The sequence below is a fragment of the Lotus japonicus genome, chromosome 4 (assembly GCF_012489685.1).
Source record: "Lotus japonicus ecotype B-129 chromosome 4, LjGifu_v1.2".
Taxonomy (NCBI): Eukaryota; Viridiplantae; Streptophyta; class Magnoliopsida; order Fabales; family Fabaceae; genus Lotus; species Lotus japonicus.
This window is the reverse complement of record NC_080044.1, coordinates 83,675,035-83,694,186: the sequence shown is the minus strand read 5'-3', so window position 1 is coordinate 83,694,186 and position 19,152 is coordinate 83,675,035. Positions and strand designations below refer to the sequence as shown.

Here is a 19,152-nt window from a genome sequence, read left to right as displayed (position 1 = left end):
TTAACTAATAATTCAATAAACCAAAACTAACTTTATGTGCTCTATGGAATTTCCTAACTCATATGAACCAAATACTAATAAACACTTTTTTATATATTTTAAGGTAAATTGAAGGATATAGCATGACATTAATGAGAGGATTGAAACCGTTAGATAATGAGAAAGTTATTCTTTCATCGATATCATATTTAATATTAAAATCATCTCCTCCAACTTTTAAGGATTGATATTAATATGAATTATTGTTTAATTAATTATTCTATAAATTAAAACTAATTATGTGTGTCTATTTAAATTTGTAACTGATATTTATTTGGCGTGTAACTATTATTAACTATGATCATTTTTTAGGTAAAGCTCATAGACTTTTATTTAATTACTAATATAGTAATATTAACTATGATCTTAAAAATAAAGTTTGGTGAAAGTGAAAGGTTATTCCAATGTTTGTTTTGGCATTCATATCAAATATAATGTTAAAAATCATACCTATAATTGTTAAATATTAATAATACTTAAAATATTCTATAAATAAAAACGTATTTACCATGTGCAATGAAATTATATAACTAAAGTTAACTTATTTTATTTAGTGTGTAATCAATTTTTTTTTTGTCAACATAAACTCATATTAGTGTGTAATCAATATTATGTGAATGGAATCGCAAAAGTGCAAAAATCTGTGGATTAAATTCTTTATTTTTGTGTTATCATCAAACACTTTGAGGTGAGATTTAAATTCAATCTTTAAAGTATATTTTCTAACTTATATATAACCCCTATAGTATATTAATGTGTTTTCTTTAATCTTCCTGTGTTTTTCTCCTCCCCTGTACTTAAGATTTAACTTTTGGATGTTTTATTGAATAATATTTCCTGATAGAGATTAAGCATGTTAATGAAATATTTTTCAATACAAAAGCAATCAGTTTATTCCATTTTTATTTGTATATATAAGAATTTGACCCTGAAAAGAAAATAGGACCAATATCCTTCAATTTTTGGTCTAGAAAATATCATTAATAAAAAAATTGAAAATAATAAATCACTTATTATGAAAATCTAACTTGAAGGTTAGAAGTTCTTTTGTCATATAATTGTTCAAAAAAAAATGCCTTCATGTTAGATCTAAGTGAACTTTTTTCAAAAGCATAAACTTTTATTCATTAAGAAGATAAAAATTGAGAAACAATCTTTCTCTATTTGACAAAGAGTCAAAATATGACATAAATTATATCTATCACACTCAACGAAACATACCTTCACAATTAACAAAGAAAGCCAAATAAAAGGGTTGTCAGCCTACAAAACAATTTTTAAAAAATTATTCAATGACAATTTAGATGTTAAATTGGTGAATGCCATACACCAATTTTTTCAAGGATGACAAATAGGCAATGGAAAGATTGAATTAAACTAAGAAGAGTAATGATATAAAGAAACTATATATAAGATAAGATTTCATAAAGTTTAGGTAGTTGGCTACCTTGAGATGTACAACTTTTTAATGGCTAACACCAAGCCTGGCATGAGAAACTTAACATCGGTTACATTATACCTTAGAGAGTAGATCGACAACAACAATTGACCTCAGATAAGAAGATATTGACTTCAAATCTTGGATTGGTTTTTGAACCATGAAGAATGCATATTGGAAACATACTGACACAAAAATAAAAAAATAAATCACGCAAAAATGAAATCGATAAACATGAAGTCATTGTTCAGGAAATCGTGATCTTACATCCTTATATAAAAATATAAGGAAAAAATAAAGAACAAAACAAAACACGTACACAATCTAAAAACTACATTGATTTTTTGTGCAGGATTTACAAAACTTGAAACCTAAAACATAAGCTAGTAGCTCACCAATTTCATAGCAGCAAAGAAACCCTGCATAGAGTTATGATTTGCAGTCAATGGTAACTCTGGAGCCCAAAAATGTAGATGGCGTTAATGGAAAGATGTAGACAAATCAAACAAATGAAGAGTATTTATACCTAAAGACTCAACTATGAAGGATATGAAAAGCTCCAACAATTTTGTTCCACATTCCATTCATTGAATAGTATTCATTTTAGAATCAATTAAAATTGGAGGAGAAGTTTTGGATAATAAAAAGTCATGAATCATTAATTTAAAAAAGTTGAAACAATTAGAATATTGAAAGATCAAGAATTATTTAAAGTATTAAAATCATTAAAGTGTTCTCAAATTTTTAAATCAATTTCATAAGAGATGAATTAAAAATATATATTTTTTAGGAAATGTATAAAAAATATAAATAGTTGATTTGACAAATGGCGAAACTGAAAGAGAAATAAAACTACATAAATTCTAAAAATTTAGAATAAATTAAAAATTATGTGGTAACAAAATAACATATTTGTATATAGCTCAAAAATTCAGATAATAAATAAAAATATTTTTTAAAAAAAGTATGCATGATTGTTAAAGAATTGTTGATTAACCTAATGGAATATAAAAAATCAATGTTATTAAAAACCACACATTAATTCATGTTTAAATTTAAAACGTTAAATTTGATATTACTTTTTTATGTGAATATGATTGTAGAATTTGAAAGGTTCTTTTGACATTATTTGACACTTTGAAGTTGGATCAATTGTTATCTTTAAGGTTATATGGAATGAACGGCTGAGATTCAATTTATGCAAAATAAAATGCATTTTTACCGAAATATCCATGTTCATCTTTCACAGTTTGTAGAATTAATTGTTGAATGACAGATTTGCCCCCAAAGTTGCACAAACTCTCTCTTTATATATATAGTATATAGTATAGATGTGGTTTGTCAAAATAATAACACTCGGATACCTGTTTCGCAGCTCCAAGTCCAACAAAGGATGAGGTGGTGCAGTGAGGTTATCTCCGTATCAGGTTCACATCCACCGCTTGCTCCTGTATTCACTGTTGCTTGCTTCAGCAACAACAGAAGCAGTGTTGTATTGCAATTCCAAAGGCCTTTCATCAAATTCAACAAGTCCTTTTGTTCTTTCTCTCTTCGCCAACGGAAGCTGTTGGCTGTTCAAGCACAATTACCTTCAAGCTCAAGGGGGGATTATTTCGATTTTGTGGTCATCAATTTCTATCATTTCGTGTTTATTAAGGATCCACGTGCAGAAGTAGTCAAACACCTTTCGTTCTTGCACTTGGAGGTTCGTTTCGTTTTCCTTTTCAACTTTTTATTTTTCTTATTATTGAAGATTGAATAATAGAAATGAAGGGGAATGAATGAGTGCACACGGTTACATACAATGATTGACATGTTCAGTTATGACTGCTAACTAAGCTACTAAAAACAGAATTTTAAATGACTTTTTTCTTCTAACTAACAGCTGAGACTATGCTTTGTCCTTTCATGGAAGATAGGATTTGAGGCAATATGTATAGCAGATAGGCTATCACATAACTTGTTGATGTCCTGTATCACAAAAGAATTGGAATGAAAAGTCACTTTCAAATTAGACCGACTGAAATCAGATTGACCTGAGGAACATAAAAGACATTATGGAGCTGTAACGAATCAGATAGAACAACAGTTCCCACTATGCTCACTGCTAGTTTAGTCTTATCTGGTAAAGTTATATGGGTAGAATCAACAGAATGAGAAGAAGCAAACAAATGGAGATCATGGCAGCCATGGCATGAAGCACCTGAATCCGTTATCAAGATGAAGAATCAGGAAAGGAAGAAGATGCAGCTGATAAAACTAAACCTGGAGTCTCAGCAAGCTGAGTTGAATCAGTAGCACTGGATTTTGGTGCTTGTGCCATTTGACTTGTTAACAGCTGAAGAAGCTGCTGATATTGACTTGTGCAAATGGGGGGGGTTAACCTGAGAACAGTCAGAATCACCATTAGCAGAAATCTGATGAACAGATGAGGTTTGAATTTGGTGTTAAAACCAGTGAGGTAGCCATGCTACTTGAAGCAACGATTGATGGTGTGCCCTGTGCGACCCCAATGTGTACAAACAGGCTTATTGATGAACACTGTAGAACTCTGAACTGAAACTAGATTGAATTTGAATGAAAATAGAGACTCAGATTCTCAATGAGAACCAGAGCTCAAGGTACAGAAATGGTGGAATGAACCCTAGTTCTTCCTCTGGTTGTTCGAGAGACCAGTCTCTCCACAATTACCTACTAACTCAATAACTTCTCGTTAACTACCCCCTTCCCTTTATTTATACTATCTCCCAGATGCTAACAGAATGCATCTCTAACAGAAATTGCCAGCTGGCCACTAACAGAAACAACTAACTTGCCAGCTGGATACTAACTAACTATAACAAACACATTAAGCTGTGGCTTTCCCCTTGTTCTTTCTCTCATACACCTTCTTGATTGGAGGCCTATACTCATCAATACCCCCCCTAAAAGCTTCACCTTGTCCTCAAGGGGAAAAGTGGGGAAAGCTTCATGGAGCTGAGCAGCAGATTCCCAACTATTCTCACAAGCAGGTAGAGAAGTCCACTGAATCAACACCTCAATGTGCCCCATAGTATCCTCCCGAACAGCCACTACAGCTTCAGGTTCAGCGACCAGCTCATGGTCCTCATTCAAAACCTCAGGTAAAGGTTGAGCTTGAAAATCAGTCCCTATGGCCTTCTTTAAGAGAGAGACATGAAAGACAGGGTGCACCCTACTATGGGCTGGTAAGTCCAATTTGTAAGCTACTGCTCCAATTTTAGCTGCAATAGGATAAGGACCATAATATCTAGGACTCAGCTTTTCATTCAGTTTCCTAGCCAAAGACCTTCTTCTATAAGGCTGCAACTTAAGGTAAACCAAGTCCCCAATCTGGTATTCCACATCCCTTCGATGCTTATTAGCATAGGTTCTCATCATATCTTGGGACTTCAGAAGGTTAGCCCTGAGATCAGCTATCAACTCATCCCTACCCTCCTGCAATTCATTCACGGCAGCAATGTTGGAGGGAATTGTAGTGCCCTGTAGTAGCAGTGGTGGTTCCCTACCATAAAGGGCTTGAAAAGGAGACATCTTAGTAGACCTATTATAATTGCTGTTGAACCAGAACTCAGCCCAAGGTAGACAAGTGACCCATTTCTTTGGTCTGGAACCAGTAAGACACCTCAAGTAGACCTCTAAGCATCTATTTACCACTTCAGTCTGACCATCAGTTTGAGGATGGTAGGCAGTACTGAACCTCAACTGGGTACCAGAAACTCGAAATAATTCTTTCCAAAAGCTGCTGAGAAACAGAGAATCCCTATCTGAGACTATTGTTGCAGGGAACCCATGTAGTCTCACAATTTCTTGCAAAAACAAAGCTGCTACCTCAGGAGCTGTGAAGGGATGGCTTAATGGAATAAAATGGGCATATTTAGTCAACCTGTCCACCACCACTAGGATTGTATCCTTGCCCTTGGATTTAGGTAGACCACCAATAAAATCCATAGACACATCGGTCCATACTTGTGTAGGAATTGGCAATGGCTGAAGGAGACCTGCTGGGGATAAATTGTCAAATTTATTCCTCTGGCAAGTGTCACAGCCAGCTACATAGTCCTTAATGTCTTTCTTCATGCCCTCCCAATAGACCACTGCAGCCAACCGCCTATAAGTTCTGAAAAAACCAGAATGCCCCCCCAACAAGGTAGCATGGAATTCCTTACACAAAATGGGAATCCTAGAGGATTGCTTGGACAGCACCAGCTTCCCTTTGTAGAACAGCTTGTGGTCTCTTAGAGAGTAGCCTTTGTGAGCTTCTGGATCCAGAATCAGATCCTGCACTATTGCTTGCAATTTAGGATCCTGTAACACTTCAGTTTGCCATTCCTCATAGTCATTAACCTTGAGGACTGAGAGTGCACAGTAAGAACTTCTCCTAGACATGGCATCAGCTGCAGAGTTGTCCTTTCCAGGTTTGTATTGTATTTCAAAATCATAACCTGAGAGCTTAGAAATCCACTTGAACTGTTCTGCTCCCAAGACCTTCTGCTCAGTCAAAAATTTCAAACTTTTCTGATCTGTCCTAATGATGAAGTGCCTCCCCATAAGGTAATGTCTCCATCTTTGGACGGCTCTAACCACTGCCATTAATTCTCTCTCATATACTGACTTAGCTTGGCTCCTATCTGAGAGTGTAGCACTCCAAAATGCCAAGGGCTTTCCTTCCTGAGACAACACTGCTCCCAACCCTGTACCAGAAGCATCTGTTTCTAATACAAAAACCTTTGAAAAATCAGGAACAGCTAGGGTGGGTAATTCAGTGAGAGCTTGCTTGAGGGCTTCAAAAGCTTGCTGAGGGCCTGGTCCCCACTGAAAACTATCTTTCTTCAAGAGCTGTGTTAACGGCCTAGCTATTTTTCCATAGTCTCTAACAAACCTTCTATAGTATCCAGTCAGCCCAAGGAACCCTCTCAAGCTTTTCAAATCCTTTGGAATTGGCCACATCCACATAGCTTCCAGCTTCTTTGGATCTGCCGCCACTGCTCCAGCAGTCAAAACATGGCCTAAATACTCTATTTGCCCTCTTCCAAACACACTCTTCTTGCCATTGATTTTTAAGTCATGTTGTTCCATTAGCTGCAGTACTTGTGTCAAGTGTACTACATGGTCTTCCATGGTCAAGCTAAAGATCAAAATATCATCAAAAAAGACTAGTGCATGCTTCCTCAAAACTGGCCTCAACACCTCATTCATTAAGGACTGAAATGTGGAGGGAGCATTGGTGAGGCCAAATGGCATCACCAAAAACTCATAGTGCCCCTCGTGTGTCCTAAATGCTGTCTTTTCTACATCTTCAGCCTTCATCAAAATTTGATGGTAACCGGATTTAAGATCTATCTTGGAGAACACCTTTGCTGGACCAATCTCATCTAATAGTTCATCAATAACTGGGATAGGAAATTTATTGGGGATCGTGACCTTGTTCAAGGCCCTATAGTCTACACAAAACCTCCAGCTACCATCCTTTTTCCTCACCAATATGACTGGACTTGAATAAGGGCTAATACTTGGTCTAATGATGCCTGCATTAAGCATTTCAGCAACTAATTTTTCTATCTCATTTTTCTGAAAATGGGGATACCTGTAGGGTCTAATGTTAGGTATAGATGCCCCTTCCTTCAAATGTATTGCATGGTCATGTCTTCTTTGAGGTGGCAGTTCAGTTGGTGAAGCAAATAATGCTGGAAAATCTGCCAAGACTGCTTTTAATAACTCTGGAGTGTCTTCTGGTTGGGCCACTTCCTTTTCTAACATCTGGCATTGCAGAACATACCCCTCACCCTGTTGCTGAATGGCTTTGACCATTGCATTCAGTGAGGCACCTTTCCTCAACAGCTCAGGTTCACCCTTGAGTACCACTTTGCTGTTCCCCAGCTTGAACTTCAAGGTGAGCTCTTCAAAATTGGCCTTTATATCCCCTAGGCTTGCAAGCCATTCCAAACCCAGCACGACATCTACACCTCTCAACCCAAACAAGTAGAAGTCTTGTGTTACCATGAACCCTTGGATCTGCACACTAACATTCTTGCAAACCCCTCTACCTTGCACCTTATGTCCATCTCCAACTTCCACTGTATAAGAGGAAGTTTCAGTAATCTTTAGTTCCAAAGCTCTTGCCAAAGTAGCTGAAATAAAGTTGTGTGTTGCTCCACAATCTATGAGCACAACAATAGTAGTTTCCTGCAATTTTCCCCACACCTTAAGTGATTTCCTGGTAGAGAGTCCTTGTATGCTGTTGAGTGATAGTTGCTTATACTCCATAATTTCTCCTGAATCTTCTGGCTGAGCCTCTATAGTCTCCTCTTCTTCTTCCTCACCTTCCTCCTCCAGCAACATGACTCTGAGTTGCTTATTCTTACACACATGGTTTGGGCCAAATTTCTCATCACACCTAAAACATTCCCCTTTCCTTAGTTTCTCCTTCATTTCTTCCCCAGTAAGCCTTTTGAAAACCCCTCCCCTTGCTGGCTTGCTCCCTACTCTATCACTAACACTTCCACTAGAGGATTGTACTGTGTTTTGAACAACACTACCTACTCCACTCTTCTGTCCACTATCAATTGTCACAGTTTTCTGATAAGTTGAAGCTTTAAAAGGTGGTTTGTAAGAAGAATTGTACCTGCTAATGCTGCCAACCCCTGCTTTACTCACAGCCAGGTTCTTCTGTTCCACCATCAATGCTTTCTTGACCATGATTGCTAGAGTTCTAGGCTCATAGAGCTTGATTTCTGCTGCAATCTCTTCCTTGAGTCCATTGACAAAAATGTCCATGTAGTGTTCTTCTTCAACCCCTCGCAACATGCCTGCAAATCTCTCAAATTGAGCCACAAATTCCTCTACACTTCCTTCTTGCTTAAGAGCTAGCAACGCAGCAAAAGGACTTGAAGCAGATGAGAGTTGGAAACGTTCCAGCAACGCTTCCTTGAACTTGTCCCACGTAGTTACCTGATTACAAGTCTCCCACCATTGGTACCAACTCAACGCCCTTCCATCAAGAGCCACCATGATAGCTTGCGTCTTCTCTTCCTCTTTCGCTCCCTTCAATCGGAAGTATCTCTCCAACTTCTGAATCCAACTGTACGCATCTTCTTCTCCTTGGAACACCGGAATATCAAGCTTCCGCCACCGCTCCGCTTGCGGATTCTCGGTGCGCGGTGTTCTCTCCTCTTCGTGTTCTACTCTCTGGCCTCCCACGCTGCCACCATTCACCGTTCGCTCTTCCCCTGTTTGCCGGCGATCTCGCCCGCCGCTGCCTCCGTCATCGCGTTCGCCGTCGAACTTCCTGGACAGCGATTCTACAATCGCTTCCAAGGTGCGAAGTCGCTCCTCTACACGCTCTCTCTCCGCCGCACGCTCTCTGCGATCTTCCTCTCGATTTCGTCGTTCTTCGTCGCGGTTCCTGCGCTCTTCTTCCCTGTCGCGATTCATAGCCTCGATAAACCTCTCGATCGCATCAACTCGAGATTCCATTCTGCTAGCTACCATAGATCGATACCACAGCTCCTGGATGGAGCTCTGATACCAATTGATGAACACTGTAGAACTCTGAACTGAAACTAGATTGAATTTGAATGAAAATAGAGACTCAGATTCTCAATGAGAACCAGAGCTCAAGGTACAGAAATGGTGGAATGAACCCTAGTTCTTCCTCTGGTTGTTCGAGAGACCAGTCTCTCCACAATTACCTACTAACTCAATAACTTCTCGTTAACTACCCCCTTCCCTTTATTTATACTATCTCCCAGATGCTAACAGAATGCATCTCTAACAGAAATTGCCAGCTGGCCACTAACAGAAACAACTAACTTGCCAGCTGGATACTAACTAACTATAACAAACACATTAAGCTGTGGCTTTCCCCTTGTTCTTTCTCTCATACACCTTCTTGATTGGAGGCCTATACTCATCACTTATCCTTGTCTTCATTGATGAATTTTTCTTTTGTAGAAGATTGGGCAGCAAAAGCAACATGTGACTGCGTTTCTGAAGAAACAAAGGTAATTTCCCTCTGCTTTTCCTTTTGGAGCACCATGGAAAAGACCTGATTGATAGGAGGAAAAGGAGTCATGAGGAGAATTTGGCTCTTAACTTGGTTGAATGAATCATTTAAACCCATCAAGAATTGCATAACCTGTTCCTGATGAAAGTAACCCAACAGCACTCGACTTCCGCCACATTGGCAATTATGCTGAGGAAGATAATCTTGGATTTCATCCCAACTCCCAAGCCTGCAAATGTGGATCATCAGCAGCAGGTTTAATAATAGTATCATTAACGAACCCGATTTTGTTCTTCACATTGAACGCTGTCGACATGGCACGGTTCCGGGAATTGTTGTTATCTCCGGTGAGCAATTGAGAGACCAACACAAGACCTGGATTGTCTGAATGGTGCCGGTAAAAAGGATTTTCAAGACTCCATTAATGCAATGATGAAGAAACACGGGCTGAAGGAAGGGAAGAACTCAGATAATAGCCAAGTTCAGAACGTGGAAGAGAAGAAAACTTATGATACCACATTGGAGATCGAATAACAGAAATGAAGGAGAAAAACTCAAATTCTCATTGAACCAAATAAATGTACACGGTTATATACAATGATGCTCATGTTCAGCTATAACTACTGACTGAACTACTTAAAAAAAGTATTAACTAACTTCTTTCTTCTAACAAACAGCTGAAACTAACACACATAATTCAGCTTTTTTCTACATGCCTATATACAATGTGCTTATACTTCAATAATTATTGCCTTTTATATTCTACATTGTTCTAGGAGATTTCATTACTTCTTTTCTTTTAATTGTCCAGTCAACAAGTGCACTATTTACGTATAGCCCTTCCTCTGCTAGTATCATTAGGTAGCAGATTCGAAATAAGGTTCTCGTCGTGAATTCTGGTATCTTGAAGTCAGTAGGAAGAGTATTGCTGGTGCTAAATCAATTTCTTCATGAATGCTTTCTTCAACAGCGGTTAATTTGATGTTGCCAGTTGATAATGACAAGGAGTAGAAAACATGGAATTTCAAGCTCATTGTTTGTTTTGCCACAAAATTCATTGTGTATTCCTCTTCTCCCCGGGTATAATTTTTAGTCTGTTGACGACAGGATCTGGACATCAAAGGAAGAGTCTATTTGAGTGAACAAGGGATTAATGCGCAGGTTAGTTTTACCCCATGTACTGGTCAGTAATTCATTCCACCACAAGTGTATTTCCACATTAAAAGATATACAGATATATTTTCTTATTTAACCTGATTGGAAAAATGCCATGTGATGACCAAATCTTAGCTTTTATTTCACCATCAATCAGTTTGGAAATAGAATGAACATTTTCAAAAGGGAACATTTTCACTGACATGACCTACTTATTGCATGGAAAAACATGGGAGGGTTCTAAACTTCTAATCATTTTGTTTAATAAATATTTGTAGGTTTATTATGTTTGCACTGAGCTGCCCTAGGATTACTCATTATAACACTTAACATCTCCCTATTATTCTAAATGATGTATGAAGGAGTTCATAAAATAAAGGGGAGGTCAAGTGCAATTTGCCCTAAATACTTACTCAACATTTTACAATATTTATGCTAGTAGCTACTAGTCTTCTGCACACTGTTTCACAGTCCAAATATCTCCTTCTGTTGTGATATATTACTACAGTATAGCGGGCCATCAAAAGATGCTCTGGCATATGTCAACTGGTTAAAAGAGGACAACAGGTTTTCTGACATCATGGTTCAGATGTCTCCATCAGAAAAGGGTCATAGCTTTCCAACATTGAAGTTACGGTATAAGCCTTCATTAGTACAGGCAAGCCACGTTATTATGCCATAAAATCTTCTTTAAGATTTTCCTTGTCTGCATGGGCATAGCTGTATTGTTTTTTTTTTTCAAGCTACGATCCATTGGAAATTTCTATTATCTTTACCTTTCTTAGTTGAGTTTATTCTTTGTACTGGAGCTTTCCTACAAGTTTCTACGTTTTCTTTGTCTTAATGTCTTTATTTTGTTTATGACAATGGTTGTGGCTTTAAAATAACACTATCAATTTTTTACTTTCATTTGTCCTCAGTTTGATGGTGGCATATCACATCTTCCATTGCTTGATCCTTCAATGAGGGCAATACCTTTAGCACCTTCCGAATGGAGGGGTAGATTGGCAGCCATCAATAAAAATGATCTTACTTCAAAAGATTATCCTAACAGAAATTACGTTCTATTGGATGTGAGAAATGGTAAAGGTTCTACAGTTCATAAGTGCATCAACCTTTATGTTTGGTTGTATTCAATAAACATTACTTCTGCTCATAAATACATGTTAGGCTAAATAGCTTGTGTTAGCATGGGAGTTTCATACTAAATTTTATTTCGAACTCATTTTGAGATAAAGGTTACAACCATAAATCATTTCTTTATAAAGTTTTGAGCAAAGTCAAGTTTCCAAAATCAAGTTCATCCCAAATTAATTCGGATAACTCTAGTCTAAGCACTCACCTTTTTTGGAAAGAACTTTGCTGGGAAATGGCTGGACAAGGCAAGTGATTGGGAAGTTGCTAGAAAATTGTAGACAACCATTGGAAATTAGAGTAAGGTGCTATGTAATCCCACATAGTTAGTTTGTGGTAGTTAGTAGAGGTAGGATATGACAGTATACATAAATAACACCAGTGAAATAATAGATGAGAGTTTTAGGACTTTGATGGCTCGTTTGGTATGTCGTTTTAGGCATGATAGTATAAGTTCATATGATACATTATACAATTTTACATTGTTTGGTGCTAACATTGTATTGTATAGGTTTATCCATCATTCCACTCTTATACATTAAAATGATGGATTATATTATCCACCATATAGATGATAGATAAGGCATGATAAGAGTGTGAGGTATAAGTTACATGAAAATACTTAATCCACCACCACCCTCCGCCACCGCCACCACCACCTCTATTGCCACCACTAACGCCGCCTCCACCACTGCCGCCACCAATGTTGCCGCCATAGCTATCGCCACCGCCATCACCACCACCATCACGATCACCTTCCAACACCAACATCAAACCACCACCGCCACTGCCGCCATCACCACCCTACAACACTGCCACCATCACACTGCTCTCCATCAACCACCACCATCACTAAGACACTAACATCACTAATGAATGACTCCTTTGGCATGATGGTCTTAACAGAAACTTTCTTGCTCATTCCTGACATAGTTTCTGTTTTTGTGGAGATCTCCAATTCAATTTTTTCGACATCTGGTTGTGTATTTGTGGTTCCTTTTGTACTATTTTTAGAATATTTATCATTTTCATGGTTAGAAGTTCTTCTGATGAACTTAGTATCATTATTGTTATTCAGGTTATGAGTGGGATATTGGACATTTTTGTGGGGCTCAGAGACCTAATGTGGACTGCTTTAGGAGTACTTCGTTCGGATTGACTAAGGAACAGGTCGGGCCATAATTTTATGTGTCAGTGACCAAATGTGAACTAATATAGGAAAGAGGACTCATTTGATCTCGTGATAAAGCTGAACCATGCCATCAAGTTGTAATACTTATTTTCAAGTCAAAGTAATGCTATAAAATCTTGGTTTTCTTGCATTAACACTTTTATTCACAAAATACTGTTTTCATTTGTTATATTATCTTATGATAAGACTAGCATTCTAGCTGCCAATTCAGGTTTCATATAATGCATTTTGCTCATTTGGCTAAGGGGTGAACCCCTTTTGCCTAGATCTTAGGTTGGGATCTGTGAATCACTGGTTCAAAGTTTAGAAATTTATCTCTTCGTTTTGGCTATTAATGCACTCCTCTGTTATACTTCCTTCTTTAGATAACTGCTTCAGATCCTTTATCAAATGTGGATAAAGAAAAAGCAATCATATTGATGTATTGCACTGGAGGGATTCGTTGTGATGTGTATTCTACAATGCTAAGGTAAATAGTTATTTGTACTTTAAATATATATATTTGCATCCTTTTTGGCCTTTTCTTTTATTTTCAGAAAAGAAATCATACTACTTCCAGCTTGAACTTCAGCAGATGTTATTGGTTTCAACTTTCAACACATGGTCACATATGTGTTAAATTCTCAAATACACTGATAATATGATGCACTCTAAAATTCTTTTGTATATTATAAGACAATGATTCACTCTACAATTTCTGGTTTGTATGTTAGTTACTGGTAAGTAAAAAAAGCATCGTTTAATATTCTCCTCCAAACTAAAGAGAAATGAAGAAGAATTGTATTGAAAAGAGAAATGACTCTCAGTAAGAACAGATACACCCTGGATTTCAGGAGTCCTGCCCTCTCCCACAATTGACTATTAATTTCCTACCTTCCTTCACTCAGATATTCACTCTTATAGATCTAACAATTTTGAACTAACTGCTATGACCACAACTCCAAACAGAATTACATTCTGTTACAAACTAACAACTAACTCAGCTGGAGAGTGCAGGGTTTTTATCCCCTGTTACTCTCTTACATTTCCTGCTGTACACCTTAGTAATAAGAGGCTGACTCCTACTAGTCTGGAAAAGCTTCACGAATTCTGGACGCATATTCCCAACTATTCTCACATGAAGAAAGATGCTGCCACTGAATTAAAACCTCCACATCCCCAGGAGCCGTCTCAGGTATGTCTAAGACAAATTCAGGATAAACCAGCAACTCATGTTCTTCAGACAACATTGTTGGCAATGGCTGAGATTGGAAAGAATCCACAACCGCCTTCTTAAGAAGAGAAACATGACAAACTGGATGAATTCTACTGTGAGAAGGAAGGTCCAGTTTATAAGCTACTCCCCCAACCTTTTCCAGCACCTGAAATGGTCCATAAAACCGAGGACCAAGTTTCTCATTCAACCTCTTAACCAATGACTTTCTTCTATAAGGTTGCATCTTCAAAAAGACCCAATCTCCTACAGCATACTCAACATACCTTCTATATTTATTTGCATAAGATCTCATCAAATCCTGAGATTGAAGCAAATTGTGCCTCAAATCAGCTAATAACTCATCTCTGCTGCTGATGAGTTGATTGACCTCCTCAATCCTTGAAGGAATGGTAGATCCCTGAATAATTGGTGTTAAACCAAAATTCTGCCCTACAAAGACAAGAAACCCACTTCTTAAGCTTGGAACCATTGAGGCACCTCAAATAAACTTCTAAACATCTATTAACAACCTCAGTCTGCCTATCTGTTTGAGGATGGTATGCAGAACTGAACTTTAATTCTGCCTTAAAAAGTGTCTTCCAAAAATTGCTCAAAAATATTGAATCACTGTTGGAAGAGGGAAAACCATGAAATCTGACAATCTCTTGAAGAAAAACAGCAGCTACACCAGTGGCAATGAAAGGATGGCTTAAGGCAATAAAATGGGCATATTGTCTAAGCTCGTCTACTACTACGAAAACAGTATCCTTTCCCATATATTTAGACAAGCCTCCAACAAAATCCATAGGAATATCTGCCCAAACCTGTGTGGGAACAGGGAGAGGTTCCAGTAATCCAGCAGGGGACAAATTATCACACTTGTTTCTTTGACAAACATCACAAGCAACAACAATTTTTTTTAATATCAGCCTTCATTCGATCCCAATAAACCACATTAGCCATCCTTTTATAACTTCTCAACACCCCTGAATGTCCTCCCATGAGAGAAGAATGGAGTTCCTTAAGAATGATAGGAATTCTAGAGGAAGATTTAGAGAACACCAATCTGCCCTGAAAAAATAGCTTTTATTCCTTCAAAACATATCATGAATGGGAATCAGGATTTACAATCAAATCCTGAATAATTTTCGGAATGCATTTAGTTTTTCATCCCTCATCAGCTCCTCATATTCCATTCCTCAAAATCATGCATCTTTATGACTGAAATAGCACAAAAAGAACTCCTCCTGAACAATGCATTAGTTACTGAATTATCTTTCCCTGGTTTATACTGAATCTTAAAATCATAACCTGCAAGCTTAGAGATCCATTTAAACTGCTCTTCTCCCAACAACCTATGATCTGCCACGAATTTAAGACTTCTCTGATCAGTTGTAATAATAAAGGGATTTCCCAAGAAATAATGCCTCCACACTGCCTTCATAACAGCCATCAGTCTCTATCATAGACATATTGTCTCTGATTTCTGTCGGACAATGTAGTACACCAAAAAGCTAAGGGTCTGCCTTCCTGTAACAAGACAACCACCAACCAATGCCCAGATTCATTAGTTTCCAAAACTAAGGTCTTTAAAAATTCAGGAACAACTAATATACGAAGAGAAGTCCTGGCATGCTTCAACGGATCAAATGCCCCTTTTTGGAATCTGCTCCCTACTGAAAATTGTCTTTGTTCAACAGCTGAGTTAAAGGTCACAGAATCCTGCCATATCCTTGCACAAACCTCCTATAATAGCCACTAAGCCCCAAAAATCCCCTTAAACTCTTGACATCTATGGGAATAGATAGTAGCCACATAGCCTCCAGCTTCTTAGGGTCAACAGAAACACCACGTGCAGAAATAATTTGGCCCAAATACTCCAAATTTTCCTGGCCAAATGTACATTTTTTTCCATTGACCTTCAAGTCATGTTTCTATAAGAGATTCAAAACAGTCCCCAAATGTTGTTCATGCTCATCCATAGACAAGCTATACTCGAAAATACCATCAAAAAATACTAAACATACTTTCTTATTAAGGGTTTCAACACTTAATTCTTTAAGGATCGAAAAGAAGAAGGGGCATTAGCAAGCCCAAAAGGTAAAACCAAGAACTCATAGTGGCTCCCATGAGTCCTAAATGCAGTCTTCTCTATCTTATTGGTGATACTCTGACCTTAAATCCAATTTTCAAAATATCCTTACCCCCTATCTCATTCAACAATTCATCTATAACTGTGAATAATAAATTTATCAGGTATAGTGATTTTATTCAAAGCCCCATAATCCACACATAACATCCAACTCATATCTTTTTTTTCTAACCAATATGATAGGGCTTGAATATGGACTATTAAAAGGCCTAATTATCTCAGCTTCTAAAATTTCAGCTACCATTTTTTCAATATCAGATTTCTGATAGTGAGGTTACGCTTATGTTGGGTATGGAAGCTCCTTCCTTTAGGTGACATATAACTGATTAACCAGCAATTGCCCTAGAAAATCTCAGTTTTTTGCATCATGTTGTACCCTAGGAAATTGAGAGCGTGGTCTCTCCCACCTATAACTGACTTACCAGCAACTGCCCTCACTTGCATTCTCTCCCCCTATATCTTTCCTCCCCATGTCGGGGCGCTAACCAACTAACTCCAACAAAGACTGGCCCACCTGACTCTTTGAGCCCATCTTATTTTTCACAACATATTTCGCAAACATTGCACTACCTTTCAAATTCAATCATTACTTTCTAAAATTACTTAACTTCTAGATGGTAAAAACAAAATTATTGAAAAAAACAAAATATTTAACTTCTAGATGGTAAAAATATGATAACACATTAGCATTAATCATTTTATTATAAGTATTAGAAGTCCCACATTGGTTAGAGATATGATCAAACAAGTTTTTATAAAGGGTAGAGCAACCCTCAACTCTTAAGCTAGCTTTTGGGTTGAGTTAGATCTCCCTAATTCTAATAATAAGTGCATTGAAACTTTGATCCGATATGGCAGGCAGCAGGGATTTCAGAATTTGTATACCCTCAAGGGAGGTGTTTCTCACTATTTAAAGAGTGAAGGCCCTGCAGAATGGGTAGGAAATTTATTTGTATTTGACTCCCGTCTGTCTCTCCCTCCTCCTGTTTACTATGCCTGGGCCACAGCTGAAGCAGAGGCGACTCCAGTTTCTGGAGATGATAGATTCGCAAAATGTTACATATGTAATATGCAAGTCAGTGAGTTGAGACATAGGAACTGTGCAAATCTTGACTGTAATTTACTTTTTTTGTAAGTCGCCTTTCTCTGTTTCATGCCTGTTATTTTAAATAGACTTATCCTGTATTTTTGCATGGTGATTTACAGTTTGCTCTCAATTTGAAATATGATTCATTCATGCCATGCATGTTAATCATTGTCTTGCAGATGCTGCAGAGAATGTGCAAAGGATCTAAGCGGATGTTGTTGTGCAACTTGCACTACTGCTCCTCGGCTTAGACCTGTTTTAAATGGAGATCAGAGATACAAAAAATGGCACATCTATCGTGATATGGATTTGCAAGGCAAGATGAAAATTTGACCTTGACCTTATGAAGTATTAACCACTCAATCATAAATAATGGGGAAAGCTATCCTTCTGCTGAGGAATCCCTGCACTGCACTCAGTGCACTGCCATGCTCTCTCACTGCTTGATGAAGTTGATCACTGGTTGGAGGATATGTCAGTGTCACCACTTATACGATGTTAATTTATAGTACTTCTCTTCTCACATTTGAATGATGTTTTTGTTCGTGAAAAAAGTAATAGAAAAATTATGTTTTTACTGTTGTTCAACTATAACATGCCTAATTACAACATGATATGTAGGTTGAAAAATGTATGTTGAGGGAAGTTTTCACATTCATAAAATTTATAAAATATTAAAAAAGTGGGTGACTGAGTTTTTTATTGGATAATATTACAAAGAGTACTTATAATGTAGTAAATTTTTTCCTACTTAAAATTAGATCACAAAATTGCTTTCGAACCGCGGAAATCCTTGGCTATTATATTCATGAGAAACATCTACCATTTTTTGAACCGGTGAGAACATGAGTGAAAAATGTCAAAAAGTATAAAATGTCAAATATAATAGCCATCTTAAGGTTTCTATATTTAGTATTTACACGAGGTTTACAATCAATACTTTAAGAGAATTAAACATAAACTACTTTAATCACTCTTATAACCCAGCTAAATAATAAAATAAAAAAGAAGATTGAAAATATTCCCAGTGAACTAGGTTGGCTCTTTAAGATGGTACATTTCATATAATCATAATACAAAATTTAAAAGAATACTTGAGAAATAAAGAGGATCGTCGAAGCTAATCCAGTGGTGCGCATAAACGAGAAGCTTATAATTAGTTTGTATCATTGTATGTTAGTTGGAAGTTGGAACAATATAACAACATTCCACAAGGACAATAAAACCCTTAAAAATGCAACATCCTAAAAAAAGAGTTACTCTATGCACCTGTAGAAAATTTTCATACTATCAACCAATCACATTTTTTATACGAAAAATAAAATTCATTCATAAGGTAAAATGTCAAGGTTCAGTTCATTAGAATGCTAAAATGGAGCACGACCAACAAGGCCTTATTCCACCCAAACACAATCAGGGTGTGAAAACGCAAGCCTAGCAAGATAGTCTGCTACATTATTGCCAATGTGTCTAACAAACATAAGCTCCGACACTATACAGACTAAAGCCATAGCATGACAGTCACAAACAATACCCCCCACATAAGTATTGATGGGAGTGTCATTCCTCCAAAGGTTATAAACATGCAACAACCAGTCTAAAAAATAAGGTGTTTTGGACAAGAAAAGAAAACACGCTTAAGACACAAGTCACCCAAGTAAAACAAAAACTCTAAGAGAGGAGCTAATTGCATATCGAAGACACATTGTACAAGCTAACAATTTCCCCAACGCGTCA

At 37.3% G+C, this 19,152-nt stretch overlaps 1 protein-coding gene across 4 annotated transcripts; it reads left to right on the top strand.

Annotated features, from left to right (window-relative positions):
• Window positions 1-2,823: 2,823 nt before the first annotated feature.
• LOC130714443 (rhodanese-like domain-containing protein 8, chloroplastic) lies at window positions 2,824-18,003 on the top strand. Of its 4 annotated transcripts, none has more exons than XM_057564339.1 (9): window positions 3,041-3,182; window positions 9,452-10,080; window positions 10,608-10,661; window positions 11,164-11,313; window positions 11,576-11,738; window positions 12,868-12,959; window positions 13,347-13,450; window positions 17,187-17,459; window positions 17,595-18,003. In XM_057564339.1, exons 2-9 carry the CDS (start codon window positions 10,009-10,011, stop codon window positions 17,746-17,748), a joined length of 1,062 nt encoding a protein of 353 aa, XP_057420322.1. In that variant the 5' UTR covers window positions 3,041-3,182; window positions 9,452-10,008; the 3' UTR covers window positions 17,749-18,003. The 4 variants fall into 4 exon arrangements, with proteins under 4 accessions (XP_057420320.1, XP_057420322.1, XP_057420321.1 ...); XM_057564338.1 differs by having other exon boundaries at window positions 9,449-10,080; XM_057564340.1 differs by lacking the exon at window positions 3,041-3,182 and adding an exon at window positions 9,026-9,116 and having other exon boundaries at window positions 9,449-9,498.
• The last annotated feature ends 1,149 nt before the right edge of the window (window positions 18,004-19,152 follow it).